At 33.7% G+C, this 16,916-nt stretch overlaps 1 protein-coding gene across 1 annotated transcript in view; it reads left to right on the top strand.

The window, feature by feature from the left end:
- Nucleotides 1-16,916, top strand: part of LOC149771763 (uncharacterized) — a 76,684-nt gene that overhangs the window by 21,799 nt on the left and 37,969 nt on the right. Inside the window, exons 6-7 of the mRNA XM_089948161.1 lie at nt 7,585-7,707; nt 15,417-15,623. Of these exons, the coding sequence (XP_089804287.1) occupies nt 7,585-7,707; nt 15,417-15,623 (330 nt within the window). The remainder of the gene's footprint in view (nt 1-7,584; nt 7,708-15,416; nt 15,624-16,916) is intronic.

Here is a 16,916-nt window from a genome sequence, read left to right on the forward strand (position 1 = left end):
GTATAAAATCCTGTGTCCTGCCAATTAGTAAACAGAACTATTATGAATCACTGTTGATACTACATTAAAACAATAACATTAAATCAGACAAATGAATCATTAGGTGGTCATGGACGTATGTCTTTAGGTTCCATGTAGTTAATCAAGCACAACAAAAAATAAAATGTATAGCAAAAAACATGTACATACTTAAAGAGTAATTAAATAATTAAAAAAAGAACAAATCGGCAGATAAACTATAAATACTCTTAATTAATATCATTCCATAATGGTTCACTGGTAAAACTCATTCGGCAAATGGAAACTAGCCATATTAATTATACCTTTAATCAATACCATACTGTTCTCTTTACATAACGGAGCCCATGCTAGGCAACACTGAAAGTTCAATTAATCTTACTTAATACCTATTATCTTTCTCTATGGACAATAGCTGGGTAAACAGCTTTATCCTGGATTGAGTGTTTACATAGCATAACATAATAACACGGGTCCATTTGAGAAAGAATAAACTAAAAATGTTTCACAAAGCAGACTAACATAAAAAGACTAAATAGTAAGTGCGAATTTTAATAATCAAAATTTATTGCCAGGATTTCATTTAAATTTAATTTTTCGTATTTATAACAATAGGTCTATAAAATATGAAAGTTTTTTGTGCAATTAGAACGGATTTTCTATCCTAATGAAATTATGACTAAATCAACTGATTTTTCAATTCTTGGCAATGAAACATGACATTCTTTTCAAAAAGGGCCAACTACAAATGTTATCCTCCCTGCATGTCTTCATGCGTTTTACCTGCTCTTTTGCCCCGATCTACAATGTCAGAAATGTATTGAACAATGGCAACGAGCGACGCCTTCCTTCAAACATACAATTTAAATTATCTATCTATCTATCTATCTATCTATCTATCTATCTATCTATCTATCTATCTATATATATATATATATATATATATATATATATATATATATATATATATATATATATATATATATATATATATATATATATATATATATATATATATATATATATATATATAAATTCCTCAACATTCGCTACATTCGCTAACATCATGTGACAATACTAAACATTTTGCATGGATTAGAACAGTAGTAGCAGTTATCCTTGGATTAGAACAATAGTAAATCATACCATGATTAGAAGAATAGTAAAACATTCCAAGGATTGGAACAGTAGTAAAATATTTCCATGGATTAGAACAAAAATGACATCTTTCCGTGGATTAGAACAATAGTAACAACTTTCCATGGATTAGAAGAATAGTAAAAACATTCCGTGGATTAGAACAATAGTAACATCTTTCCATGGATTAGAACAAAAATAACATCTTTCCATGGATTAGAACAATAGTAACAACTTTCCATAGATTAGAAGAATAGTAAGAAAAACATTCATTGGATTAGAACAATAGTAACATCTTTCCATGGATTAGAACAATGGTAACAACTTTCCATGGATTAGAAGAATAGTAAAAACATTCCGTGGATTAGAACAATAGTAACATCTTTCCATGGATTAGAACAAACATAAATCTTTCCATGAATTAGAACAATAGTAACCACTTTCCATGGATTAGAAGAATAGTAAAAAAAAAAAACATTCTTTGGATTTGAATAATAGTAAAAAACATTCTTTGGATTTGAACAATAGTAACAAGTTTCCATGGATGAACTGTATTGGAGATATATTGACAAATAGTCAGATGTGTTTTCTTCTCAGCGAATATGAAAGACGTTGTCTTGTGAAGACATTAATATAGCTTGGCACTTTGTGGTCTGTCGTGTTTATACGGTCTGTCGAAAATCCTATGTTAAACGTTTATATAGGTTTAAAATTATGGGTCTGTTTGATTATAATGGGAATTTAACACTAAAGTTATGATGGCTAGTTTCAAATATGGCACTCTAGACACTCTGGACCCAAAATGGAAATTTAAAATGGGAATGGCATTCTGGACCCAGAACGGAAATTTAATATGGGAATGACACTCTGGACCCAAAACGGTAATCTAATATGGGAATGGTACTCTGGACGCAAGACGGAAATTTAATATGGGAATAGCACTCTGGACCCAAGACGGAAATTTAATAAGGGAATTACACTGTGGACCCAAAAACGGAAATTTAATATGTGAATGGCACTCTGGATTGAAACGGAAATTTAATATTTTAATATGGGAATGGCACTCTGGACCCAAAACAGAAATTTGATATGGGAATGGCACTCTTGACCCAAACGGAAATTTAATATGGGAATGGTACTCTGGATCGAAACGTAAATTTAAGATGGGAACGACACTCTGTTAGAAATGTTTGTTTATTGTCCAATTAATAAAAATATGGCCTTGGATATATATTAAATTTCTTATTTTGTTATCTTTATATTTAATATTTGCGTGAAGTTAATTTATTTATTTTTTCTGTCCAACTCTGAAAATTGCAATGCTAAGAAGTTTTTGGTTTTTTTTATTTAAATCTACCTACCCCAAGGTCAATTTATTTTGTGACACTTTAAACTTGGGACATAATTTATTGTCAAAACAAAGATAGATTGTGACACTTTTTCTGTTTTTGTCTGAAATTAGCAAAGCTTAGATCTTTTCTAACGCTGTGAGACTGTGTTTATAAAGAGGCAGAACACAGTGTCATTTCATTTTGTGCCACATTTTGTGACACTTGATATCAATTATTTCAATAATAGGTTATATTACTCAGTGCCCTAGTAGAAGTGACCATCACCCGCTCATCTAGTGACTACACAGAGTAGGATTAAAATAGAGTATATCAACTATAATTTTAATCCCTTAGAAAAAAGACCTACCTTACGTTCCCTGTCTCCCTACCACCCTATAATCCCCTAATAAATAAAAGTAAAACCGGTTTCCCTTCTATTAAATTCCTACCATGCCCTTTAAAAGAAAACTACCAACCCCTTACCATCTTGATACTTTAAACAACCCTTGCAATATTATCATACACGGAGTGAAAGAAGAGGAAAGATTCGATAGAAAGAACACGCACACTTAACAACTGACTTGTGCAATCCCAACCACAGATTTTTATAAATCATTTATTGTAGCCCACGAGAGCAGACGATTGTCTAGGAGGGGCGGAAAAGAATTTTAGCGATCCTGAATATATGATTTTCACTACGCATACTACTGACAATAAGTTTTGATGTGAAAACAACCACTCTTAAACTAGCCATAGTGTTTAATTCTCTCTCTCTTTCAACATTTGGATTTAGCTTACGGATTATATCCCAGGTTACACAACATGAACGGACATTGGGATGTGCCGTATTCAGGAAAAGCTAACTCGCAACCTTATGAGAATGTCATAGGCTTGCTATTTTCAGACAAAAGCGGAAAAAATGTCGCAGTCAATCTTTGGATTGACTAAAATTTCTCTCGTTAGTTTAAAGAGCCACAAAATAAAATGACATTAGGGTTTCCCTTTTTCAACATCGAAAAATTAATACCTAATAACTTCACAAGAAAATCTTAGGTTTGCTCTTTTCAAACATGAAAAGAAAAAAAATCATAACTTCACAAAGATTCTCTGCTTTGCTGTTTTCAAACTTGAAGACCATGTCTCTGGCAGGGAGTACGACCCACACAAATGTATTGGATCCTGTCAGGGTACATCAACAAATACCAGTAAGGAACAATAAAACCCTAATTAACAAACAAATCTAAATAAATTTGTGCAACAAAATTCTTATTGATCTTTTTTTACTGAAATACAAAACCACAGACCTTAGAGGGTAACATATACATATACATGCCTTTAAAAAACTTCCACATGGGAGGGGGGGACACCTCAACGGTTACCAGCTAATATAGCTGGGAGCTTTCGAGGTGCCCACAAAAAAAGAAAACCTTAAGAAAAAAGTCATAATTTTCAAAGAATTTTTTTTGTCACGCAAATATTAACAAGGCAGCTAATGTAACTTATATTCTGTACAATATTTTCATTCATCGAACAGTAAACAAAGAGAACTAACCTTAGATAAATATGTTGCTCATTGCACAAAATCTAGGTTATTTGCAACATCTGTCACCCAAACTAAAATAAATAAAGCCAACAAATAAAACACATTTTGGCTGGTTTAAAAATGACAATGACCGTATTTTTAAAAAAATTACTTTTTACCTCTAACATATAATTATAGTAAAAATCTTAAATTTAAAACAGAACCAATATAAAATCTACTTGGACTTCATGCAGTCTATATGTTCGTTTTTGTAAAAAGAAAGTCATTTCCTCGTTGCATGTATGTTTATTCATCTATCAATTCTGCATTTTCTGTTTTCAATTACTCCATGTGCACTAGCATTTCTACGGCTGTACAAATTATGAGTGATAAATAAATGGTAATCTTCCTTAAGAAAAGGGCGAAAAGATTTTACTTTGTTTTTACACAGGAATTGCACGGACATTGTAGGGGGACAAAATATGTTTTGAATAGTACATTTGGGATGTTGATAGTACATACCTGGGTACTGAACACTAGATCAATAGGTACTGGTCAGTCAAAATGTATGTCAATAGGTACTGGTCAGTCAAAATGTATGTCAGTAGGTACTGGTCAGTCAAAATGTATGTCAAACCTATGGACGTTTGTAACGTTATCTTTCCTGTTGGAGGGCAGAAAGTTCTAATATGTTAAATTTCTGTAATAGGCAATAGTAACATTTCCATGGTAAAGTCTCATTATGCCCCGTCGTGGCATTCCTATGTTAAATTCCCTTCGTGGCATTCCCATGTTGAATTCCCGTCGTGGTATTCCCATGTTAAATTCCCTTCGTGGTATTCCCATGTTAAATTCCCTTCGTGGCATTCCTATGTTAAATTCCCGTCGTATCATTCCCATGTTAAATTCCCGTCGTTGCATTCCTATGTTAAATTCGCGTCGTGGCATTCCCATGTTAAATTCCCGTTGGGTCCAGAGTGCCATTACCATATCAAAGTCAAGTATGGGTACAGAGTGTCACTTCGGGGTCGTGAGTGCTATATTTTGAAATCAACTATTATACCCTTATTGTTAAATTTCTATTACAGGCCAACTAGCTGTTCTTGTTATCGTTTTGGGTTCAACCCATTTTCTTCATCGCTTGTTAGGCCAGTATTACTGATGGAGGAAGAACCCGTGAATATCCCGTTAAGAACCACCAGAAAGGCGATTGCTTTAGACCACTCGGCCACCCGGGGCCCTGTTACCCAAACAGCTACATGATATTACAATGTTATATTTCCTGACAAACAGACCCGTAAATTTAAGCCTATAAACATTTCAAATATAGGATATTCTCCAGATCAAAATAAATCTATAACGATGGCGGTCTACTGTTGATTCCCTTACCCACCCCACTAGACCACATGTGTCACACTATACTGCTCATAACCATAAGGAGCGGGTGATAGTGAAATAGAATTTCGAATACTGTATGGTTATTCGCACAGTCGCGACTCAAGACTTATGAATACTGTATGGTTATTCGCACAGTCGCGACTCAAGACTTAGGAATACTGTATGGTTATTCGCACAGTCGCGACTCAAGACTTAGGAATACTGTATGGTTATTCGCACAGTCGCGACTCAAGACTTAGGAATACTGTATGGTTATTCGCACAGTCGCGACTCAAGACTTAGGAATACTGTATGGTTATTCGCACAGTCGCGACTCAAGACTTATGAATACTGTATGGTTATTCGCACAGTCGCGACTCAAGACTTATGAATACTGTATGGTTATTCGCACAGTCGCGACTCAAGACTTAGGAATACTGTATGGTTATTCGCACAGTCGCGACTCAAGACTTAGGAATACTGTATGGTTATTCGCACAGTCGCGACTCAAGACTTAGGAATACTGTATGGTTATTCGCACAGTCGCGACTCAAGACTTAGGAATACTGTATGGTTATTCGCACAGTCGCGACTCAAGACTTATGAATACTGTATGGTTATTCGCACAGTCGCGACTCAAGACTTATGAATCGGCCGCTGTATTAAAGTTTTAATTGGTTTTGCTTTTTTGTGAAATTGTGAATATATGTGGACTGTGGTCAAAATTATTATTATTATTACTATTATTATTAGTATTAGTATTAGTATTATTATTATCATTATTATCATTATTATTATTAGTATTATTATTATTATTATTATTATTATTATTGAATCTATCAGATTGCTATGATATTTGTATAGCTTTTTAAATTCAAATCATTAATAATTGCTTGAATCTGGAGGAAGGTCGAAAGCATGCCAATAAAGATCGTGTTTTTTATTGTTGTCTCTCGGACATTAGAGATGAGTGTGTTTCACACATTCATCATAGTGGCATCACGTTTCTGGACTGTACGTAACTAAGTGATATTAGAAAATTGTTTGCCAAGCCACGTTATTAGGTTTAATTGCTTCACTGTATAATGAGCTTTAAGAAATCTGTACAATTTTGTCATTTCCTAATGTTTGACATGTAATTGGACTAATATCCTAAATGTATTTAATTCTTAATTATTAATGTCTTAATTTCTCCTGTCTTCATTTCATTATTTAACTAATGTACTTTTAGGCCAACATATTTTTATTCACCATGCCTTGAATGCTTGTTTTGCTTGTATTTTCTCATAAAAATCATATTGTGTGTTTGAGTGAAATGCAGTTTACTGATTAATGCAAGTCTTCTTACATTGATACAAACGTCAAACATCAAGCTATTAAAGTCGTTGAATTTTTCTTCTTTCCGTTTGGTTATTATATAGCACTTTCCAGTGCCGGATTAATAAATAAATAAATAAATAAATAAATAAATAAATAAATAAATTTAAAAAGAAATAAAATAAAAACAAATATAAAAAACTAGTAAGGTTGGAAAATACCAGTGTTGCCATCATTCCAAATCAAAATACTCGCACATGCAAATCGAAATGGTAATATATAATTCATTCAGTTTTATCAACAACAATTAATCTGAACCCTTTCTGGGGCCCCTGCTGGGCTGGTGCCTTAAGCACGTGCTTAGTGTGCTTAATGGGTAATCTGGCACTGGCACATTTTCGTTCTCAGAAAGATAAACACTTTTCGTTTTTTAAAAATGTCATGACAGAAGCAAGGTATGATTCGTTCATAGCTGTTCACAATAGCTAATTAGTCAGATAACGATTTGGAAAAAATGTCTGGACAATATTTTATTCGTCGTTCTCATCGTCATCGTTCTCGTCGTCATGATCATTATTTGTCTTCGTCAAGTCGGCTTTCTTTTCATTGAGGTACTGCAGTTGTCAACATTAAAAATGTAACGACTACTATGGACTGTCCTAATGTTTATGTTAATGTTACTACTAAAACTTCAACCATGGCGATGGCAATAGTAACGATAGTCATCATCGTCGTTATCGTCATCTTAGCTTGATATATTTCGGCCTCGTACGAGCGTTGAAATATCTTTCCATCTCATTGAGTCTTGGATTCCACAACTGATCAGATGAAATGATGATGATGATGATGATGATGATGATTATTATTATTATTATTTTTCAGGAAACATAGAAAATGTGTACAAGTACCTATCATGTAGTGAGGGACCCGAGGGAAACAAAGACCATAGCTACCTGACAATTTTATCCCAGTCAGGGTTAATGTTTGGACTGATCACCATGACAAGTAAGTCATAGGATCTTGCATACTATTATATTTTATCGGCCAATTTTCTTTAATCCCAAGAATAACCTCGTATTTGTTACGTGTAGTATTATACCGTATCGGCCAATTTTCTTTAATCCCAAGAATGACCTCGTATTTGTTACGTGTAGTATTATGTGCGATTTTCATACAATTTGTTCAACAGAAGGCTGTTGGAATGAGTGCCTTACGCAACAGAGATATTAGGGATTATCAATCAAGCTGATTTGAATTCAGTGTGTCACTAGTGCTAAAAACGAAGTTAAGAATGGACGCAATGCTAGATAATGGCCATTTTGTTTTTCCAAAACGGTTTCCTTGTTCATTAATTTGAGGTGAGTTTTCAGATTTTGACCTAGTCAAAAAGGTCCGATCTGGGTCGTGAAGCATATTGAAGAAAACGCACAATCTGAAATGGCTAGGTAACATGTTTTGATTTGCAGATTCGATTTTTTTTCTGAATCCATGGATTCGATCAAAGATGAGATATAGCATATATTTGCATCACGTCAGCCTACCGGAAAATAGGAATTTTGTACAGTTAAATTCGTATTTTGATTTATGTGAGAGGTAGTCATTTCACTGTCGTTCTTGTTTATATCATATGTTGACAAAAGTGATCAATATATACCAAAACACAAGTAGGCAGCCTAATTGAAGACAAAATTGATCTTAATACACATATAAAGGTCTGATTACAGAGAGATTATCTGCAAGAATTTACACGTGCCTAAGAAGAAGGAACCGAACGAGTGAGTCCGTTGATTTTATAATATGAGACATACAGTGAGTCCGTTGATTTTATACTGTGCGTCATATAGTGAGTCAGTTGATTTTATACTCTGCGTCATATAGTGAGTCAGTTGATTTTATACTGTGCGTCACATAGTGAGTCAGCTGATTTTATACTCTGCGTCATATAGTGAGTCCGTTGATTTTATACAAGAGTGAATATTAACTATGATTTCCGCCATAAATAACATGATTGCTGACAACTCGATATAATTGTGATTTACATATTCAGTCATCGAATATGTTTTATTAGCGTACTACCCATTAATAATAGAATATACATTTAATTGTCTGCTGCAGCAGAAGATAAACTAGAGTACATTACAACATACAATAGAGTACATTAAAAAATGCAATAGAGTACGTTAAAAGATACACTAGACTACGTTAAAAGATCGGCGAGTTTTGAAAGAATATGCGGTAAAAAAAAATTTGATCTTTTAATATGAGTTAGGCTTTTGCGTGGCAGATGAGTATGTCTTGGTACAAAGGCATAAAGATGTATTCACACAAGGCAAAATTACGATGGTAGAATTAAAGATGTCTCGGTATGAAGGCATCAGGATGTATTCACATAAGGCAATACTACGAATAAAAGAATTAAAGAGGTTTCGGTACGAAGGCATCAGGATGTATTCACATAAGGTAATAATACGAATAAAGAATTAAAGAGGTTTCGGTACGAAGGCATCAGGATGTATTCACATAAGGTAATAATACGATTAAAAAATTAAAGAGTAGATCTCGGTACGAAGGCATCAGGATGTATTCATATAAGGCAATAGTACGATTAAAGAATTAAAGAGTAGATCTCGGTACGAATGCATCAGGATGTATTCACATAAGGCAATAATATGAATAAAGAATTAAAGAGGTTTCGGTGCGAAGGCATCAGGATGTATTCACATAAGGTAATAATACGATTAAAGAATTAAAGAGTAGATCTCGGTACGAAGGCATCAGGATGTATTCATAAAAGGCAATAGTACGATTAAAGAATTAAAGAGTAGATCTCGGTACGAAGGCATCAGGATGTATTCGCATAAGGTAATAATAGGATTAAAGAATTAAAGAGGTCTCGGTACCAAGGCATCAGGATGTATTCACATAAGGCATTAATACGATTAAAGAATTAAAGAGGTCTCGATTATAGAATTAAACAGCATTGAAATGGCTGATATCTTACTGACCTTTCTGATCTTCTCTATTTAATAGAACGCAATTCCTTTTTATTCTAAACAATGCAGGATTCGTTCTCTAAATTTGTGACCCTTCTCATCTATGTATAGAAATGATACATTACCCTTTTAAAAACACTGTAATATGTATAAAATGATACATTATCCTTTTAAAAACACTGTAATATGTATAAAATGATATATTACCCTTTTAAAAGCACTGTAATATGTATAAAATGATGCATTATCCTTTTAAAAACACTGTAATATGTATAAAATGGTACATTACCTTTTAAAAACACTATAATATGTATAAAATGATATATTACCCTTTTAAAAACACTGTAATATGTATAAAATGATGCATTACCCTTTTAAAAACACTGTAATATGTATAAAATGATGCATTATCCTTTTAAAAACACTGTAATATGTATAAAATGATACATCACCCTTTTAAAAACACTGTAATATGTATAAAATGATGATACTCTCAGGTACGTCAACGTCACAATGACATGCGTATTTTAAAGTGGAGGTTTCTTGCCTTGTTTTTCTACTATTATTTAGTTTTGAAACTTCGAGCATACGATCAAAATAAAATATTTGACCGAAACATATCTTGCATCCTGATGGCAATAAGTGACTCACCGATGAAGTTTAAGACATAACTGACCAACAGTTGACCTTTGCGACCATTGACACTTATTTCTGATTTAACACCAAACAAACCCGATTTAACTCTGAGGTGATACCAAGCTAAACAGATTTTTACTCACACTATTTCTTCGGTGCAATAACTTTTTATGAATTTATGATGATCTGTTTATACTCTCTATGTCAAAATATGATATCCAAAAGAGCCTAAGTACTCTGAGACATATGATGACAAGTGGCACTTTAAAGTTAATACAGTGACGTAGCAAGACATTCTGCCACCATCTCCCTCCCCCGAAAACTTGGCTCTGGCGCCCAGTTCCAGTGGAAATGTTGTTTTATGGAAATTACACACACACACACACACACTGTTCCAATGAGTTGATACAACCATAAAACAATTTATTCCTTAAGGGAGGAAGAATAGCAGACGTTAATTTATTCGTTTAAAAAATTTCGGAGTTAGAGGTTGTATTTAAATTTGTATGCTTTTGAATCGTTTTAACAAGATGTTCTTTCACACTTGATCAATAAACGTTTGGTGCACAAGCTTCAGGAGACGTTATTTATAATTGATAAATATTCATACAAGTTTGGAAACGTGCCTCCAAAGGAAAAATGTGCAATGCTTTACGCATTAATTCCACTAATTTTTAATTATGATTTTGAAGCATGGGGATTTATTGAAGAGATGCTGTTGAACTAATGTACATAAATGTTTGCGAAAATTCTTCTTGGGGTTAAAATTTTTACTCAGCATTCTTAATGATCAATATATATTATCAAATTATTATTATTTTATACATGGTGAAATGGGATATACATCAATAAAGATCAATATATATTGTCCCATTCTTATATATTTTACTAAGCTTATCTCCTTGGATAATACAAAATATATATATCTGTCATATAAAACGGAATGCTTACCAACTTTCAAAGTCGTCTTGGACAAAACATTGGACATCATTAGTTCCGCATTTATTACATACTCTTGGTCTGGGGAAGTGTGGTTAAATCAAACTGTTATAAGAAAGATTTTATTTTTAATTTTGGTCAAGCAACAGCTAGATGACCATTTTATCCAATATTGGCAATTAAGAATCAGAGATTATTACATGCTCGTTTTCGTATCCGTTAACTTTACCTTGTTAGAACCGTGCAGCATTTTATGATACTGAACACCTTGATACGTGTGCCTAAAATAGGATAGTGTATTAGAAACTACTTTGTAAATAAACCATGTACACTCATGCAGCAGAGTCTTTAGGTTTTAGTTGATTAGATTTGTTTGTAAACAAACTAAACAAGTTGTTTCGTCCATTTGAAAGTATAGACGATATAACTAACGACGTGGACCAGTTCACTGAGTCAGAAAATAAACTTTCAAACAGGCACACGAATAAACGTGATATTCACAATGTCAACAACAAACGTGAGAGTCGCAGTAATTGAAAATGTTCAGGAGAAAATATTCGTATCTTATCGCGAATAGGATGGTTCAGATTATGATCAGTGCTCCCTAAGCTCTATATAAATGTAGCATAGTAAAGCATATTGATGTCAAGGGCTGTCACATATCTATCAGAGACGTACATTTTACAAGTCTGTCAAAATACTCGATTCTAGAAGAAAATGCAGCTGAAGGTTTTGGTAGGAAACTAAAAGCCTCAGAGCCAATAAGCGAAGACGACGCAAAAGTATTTTTCCGCTGTCTAAATGGACTGTCACATAACAGCTGCTTTGCAATTTTCTCCGTGTAACTATTTTGATACAATGTTAGGCTTGCGATAGAAAACACACTGTATTATACACAGTACCGGATTTACCATTGTGCTTATGTGTGCTTAAGCACAGGGCCCCGTTGGCCAGGGGGCCCCATCTTCCTGGCAAAAAAAATTTTACGATGAATTTTTCAAATGTTTTTCAAAAGTCAGAACGTCCTAAACTTCCTGAGTATGTATGCCTGACTACCTGTGTAGGCCTACCGGGCCTACCTCTTTCAGGGCCCTAAGTATGTATGCCTGACTACCTGTGTAGGCCTACCGGGCCTACCTCTTTCAGGGCCCAAGTAAGGGGCCTCATAACTTAACTAGCACAGGGCCTCATTTGTCCTAAATCCGGCACTGATTATACATGTCATAGCTGGGATCAGTGCAACAGTGAGATGCAAGTGATACACGCCGAAACTATACTGGAATGTCAAGTACATTTCTAACTGAAATCGCATTCTTCTTATTACACTGAATTGATTATCATAGTCAGAAAAGCAGAATTGAGTTGGATGAACATAAATACAAAGTCCATCAATTCCAGATTAAATGGAAAGGGTGTTCCAGTGCTTATTTATCCACAATATGACTCTAAAATTCAATTTTAATTAGACCAAAATGACAATTCATTTAAAACTACTTTTGAGCGCGCGACGAAGTTCAAAGGTCGAAGAGAGGTGCTATGTGCGCATTAATATTGTTACTATGTATAGGTAATCTACGTTTGTGTATTTATTTTTCAGTACAGCATAAGTTGAATTATGTTGTTTCTTGTAGTGTATTTTATAATTAAGCTTTAGGTAAAATAATAAAACGAGTATAAAATAACAAGGTTACTGCATTTAAACTCGTTTTTGTTTTCTCTCGGAATAATAATGCGGTCCCAAAGATCGTGCAGTATTATTCCGAAATAAAGCCCGTTCATATTTTCCCTAGTAACCTATAAATCATCAACAGCTAAATTATATATATATATATATATATATATATATATATATATATATATATATATATATATATATATATATATATATATATATATATATATATATATATATATATATATATATATATATATGTATATTTCATCCCATTTTGTCTACAATGAATATTTGGATATAGCAGCAGTGACCATATTTCAAAAACAAGGATCTCTGCCCATATTTTGCATATTAAATCAGGGAGATGGAAGAGAACACAATGCACCCGACTACGATGGATCAAAGACTTTTTTGCAACGTGCTGGAAGATGCTGGAAGTATTAGTCTTTCTTTAAAAGGCCAATGTTATTTGAAGAAAGAAGTATATTAATTATTATTTTTGGAAAAGCTTGAGGGTGTTGAAGTTTATGAAACTTTTCAATTCAAAGAAATCTGCCTGGGTGAGAAATCTAGGAATTATGTTCATCCAGCACTAATGTAACATAATAATATGATGAACCTATTTAAAAGTATTTAGTTAATTTGTTTTTAACTATTTTTTTTTAATTACTGTCGCTGTTACTTTCGTATCATCTTAATTTCATTGATTCATGCAGTTATTACTTTCTTTTCGTATTTTGTATAAAATGTTCCGATGATACTACTTAGAAAAGCATTTTGAATACTGCTTATATATTGATGATACTTATGTGTCTTCTCCGAAATAGCTTGCATTTTAGCACACGTGCCTGCTTGATGTCTTTTACGGGTTACACATTGACGTGTTGTATACTTATGTTGTATTATACTCCATGTATACATGCATGCAAAGATGTGCGTTCGTATGTGTGTTTGTGTGTGTGCTCGTGTATGGGTACATGTACACACATATCTCGGATGTGTAAGTGTATATATGTATACATGAATACATGGGCATGTGTGTGTGTATGTATACATGAACGAGCATGGTCATGTGTGTGTGTTTTTGTGCGTGTGTGTATACGTAAGTATACAGTATATCTGCAGTTTTGTTTGTAGACGCGGTAGATTTGTTTTATTGTTTGTATCAAATGTTCTATCATCAATTTCTGTTAAACTTAAATGCATTTGTATATACTTACTGATAGCCAATCAGCTTAAATGAATGCGTATATACTTGCTGATAGCCAATCAGTTTAAATGCATATGTATATACTTGCTGATAGCCAACCGGATAAATGCAGATATATGCCATTAATTAAGATATTTCCACAAAGCATCCAAAACGTTTAAAAAAGATGAGCAAGCTCTTACAAAGGGACGATGTCACAAAAGAATAAAACTCGCTTTCTAAGGACTCGGCGAAAAGGATAGTTTTCCACTGCAGTCTGCCGTCACCTCTTCGATATACAAAAAGCCTGTACATTATAACAGTTGATATTTAGTGATATCACCGGTTAGATTATAATTCAAAACATGTCGTCGAAAGCCGGCTTTCATCATAGTGAAGACAGTAAGTTACTTTCACTATCTGGTGCTCACTATCTAGTCCAATTTTTATTCATAGTTCTTTATTTGGAATTTAGACAGAAACACAACATTAAGTGAACTTTTCTGTAGCGACGTTTGAAAGAAATAAATCTCATTCGAAAGGATAATAGTAAACACACAACACTGATAAACCATTTGTATTATTTATCACATACACGCAATTTTGTTTGCTAGACCGTTCATCTACCACAGGCATTTGCTCTTGGTAGTCTTTACCAGAAATATTGCACGTTTGGTCCAAGCTTTATGACAATATCGACGAATTAAATTACACATAGCGTGAGTAAGTTCCTTGGGGACAGAAAGACTGACCAGATTTGTGAAATCTGCCTCTAGGTACAGAGACTTTGATTTACATGTCTTTTCACAGTACAAAACGGGAAAATGGAATTCAATTTATGCGGAGATCAAGGCAAAGTTGGCATTTGATTTTGTTGGGAAATGCAGATTCCGTGTTGAAATGATGCGTCACATAATAATAATACATTTTCATTATTGATTCATTGTTAAAGTGAAATTAATACTTGTCCATAATTCTAGCATTAATTTCATCCTTACAATTATTTATCATTTGGCAGAGTGCAGTAAAACGTTGCTATGTGTTTTCTTTTCTTCGTTGTAGAATGGTAGCGACGATGGTGTTACTAGCCATTCTTAATGATGTACTTTAAACAAAAAAGTAGCTGAAAATGTGGCGATAATTACTTCAGCAATACGAGAATTTAATCACGATTCCAATCATGGTAAATTTACAGAACTGATATAATTTCACACCAGTGCATTAATTGCGTAGCGGTTTACCTCGTAACCAAGCCTTCGTTAATAACATCGTTTTATTTCAGGCGCCTTTGGGACTTCAAACGTGGACCAGTCATATTGGCAAAGCAGCGTGGCGGCCAAGCCTCGACAGGGTGTTCTGGGATTTCTATCCGGGGGCTTGACCTGGTTCGCAGTACCGTTCGCCCTGGCAACTAGCATGGGTCTCGCATACATCGCACTCAGCGCCAGACAAAACTCGCCACTAATCTCAGAGGAAGACGTAAATGCTGGTAAGTGGTCCAGAATAAGTAAGTATATATGTATGTATGTATGTATGTATGTATGTATGTATGTATGTATGTATGTATGTATGTATGTATTTATGTATGTATTTATGCTTGTATGTATTTATGTTTGTATATATGTATGTACGTGCGTGCGTACTTGCGTACGTGTATGTATATATGTAAGTATGTATGTATGTATGTATGTATGTATTTATGCTTGTATATATGTATGTACGTGCTTGCGTACTTACGTACGTGTATGTATGTATATATGTATGTATGTATGTATGTATGTATGTATGTATGTATGTATGTATGTATGTATGCATGCATGCATGCATGCATGCATGCATGTATGTATGTATGTATGTATGTATGTATGTATGTATGCATGCATTGTATGTGTGTGTGTGTATGCATGCATGCATGTATGTATGTATGTGTCTGTAATTGTGTGTGTATGTATGTATGTATGTATGTATGTATGTATGTATGTATGTATTTATGCTTGTATATATGTATGTACGTGCGTGCGTACTTACGTACATGTATGTATGTATGTATGTATGTATGTATGCATGTATGTATGTATGCATGCATGCATGCATGCATGCATGCATGCATGTATGTATGTATGTATGTATGTATGTATGTATGTATGTATGTATGTATGTATGTATGTATGTATGTATGTATGTATTTATGCTTGTATATATGTATGTACGTGCGTGCGTACTTACGTACATGTATGTATGTATGTATGTATGTATGTATGCATGTATGTATGTATGCATGCATGCATGCATGCATGCATGCATGCATGTATGTATGTATGTATGTATGTATGTATGTATGTATGTATGTATGTATGTATGTATGTATGTATGTATGTATTTAATGGAATACAAAGTGAAAATGTCAATAAAAGGAACTTACGGTATTGCGAATTAAATCCCAGATAATCCTAGAATTACAGACACAAGTCAAACTATCAAGGCTGTGAATTAACCTTGGTGGAAATCCAAATTAAGTCAAACGCTGAAGGTGTTGGTGTACCTGTGGTAGCCCGTGTCTAGTTGATGTAGCAACAGTCTTTTGTTGGTTCACAATTATACAATCCAATAATATATCCTTAGTTGAAATTTCACTATAAATTCAAGTTTCTAATTCTAAGAATATTATTTTTGAAGAGCACTTTATATTGCCAGAGAAGAAACGCATGAATTAAATAATTGGACGAAATGAATTCCAGCCCAAATGAGTCACTGGACACAACATAATATAATTGATTCCCCC

Source organism: Sinohyriopsis cumingii, unplaced genomic scaffold, assembly GCF_028554795.1.
Source record: "Sinohyriopsis cumingii isolate HCF-2022 unplaced genomic scaffold, ASM2855479v2 utg001673l, whole genome shotgun sequence".
In the NCBI taxonomy this organism is placed as follows: Eukaryota; Metazoa; Mollusca; class Bivalvia; order Unionida; family Unionidae; genus Sinohyriopsis; species Sinohyriopsis cumingii.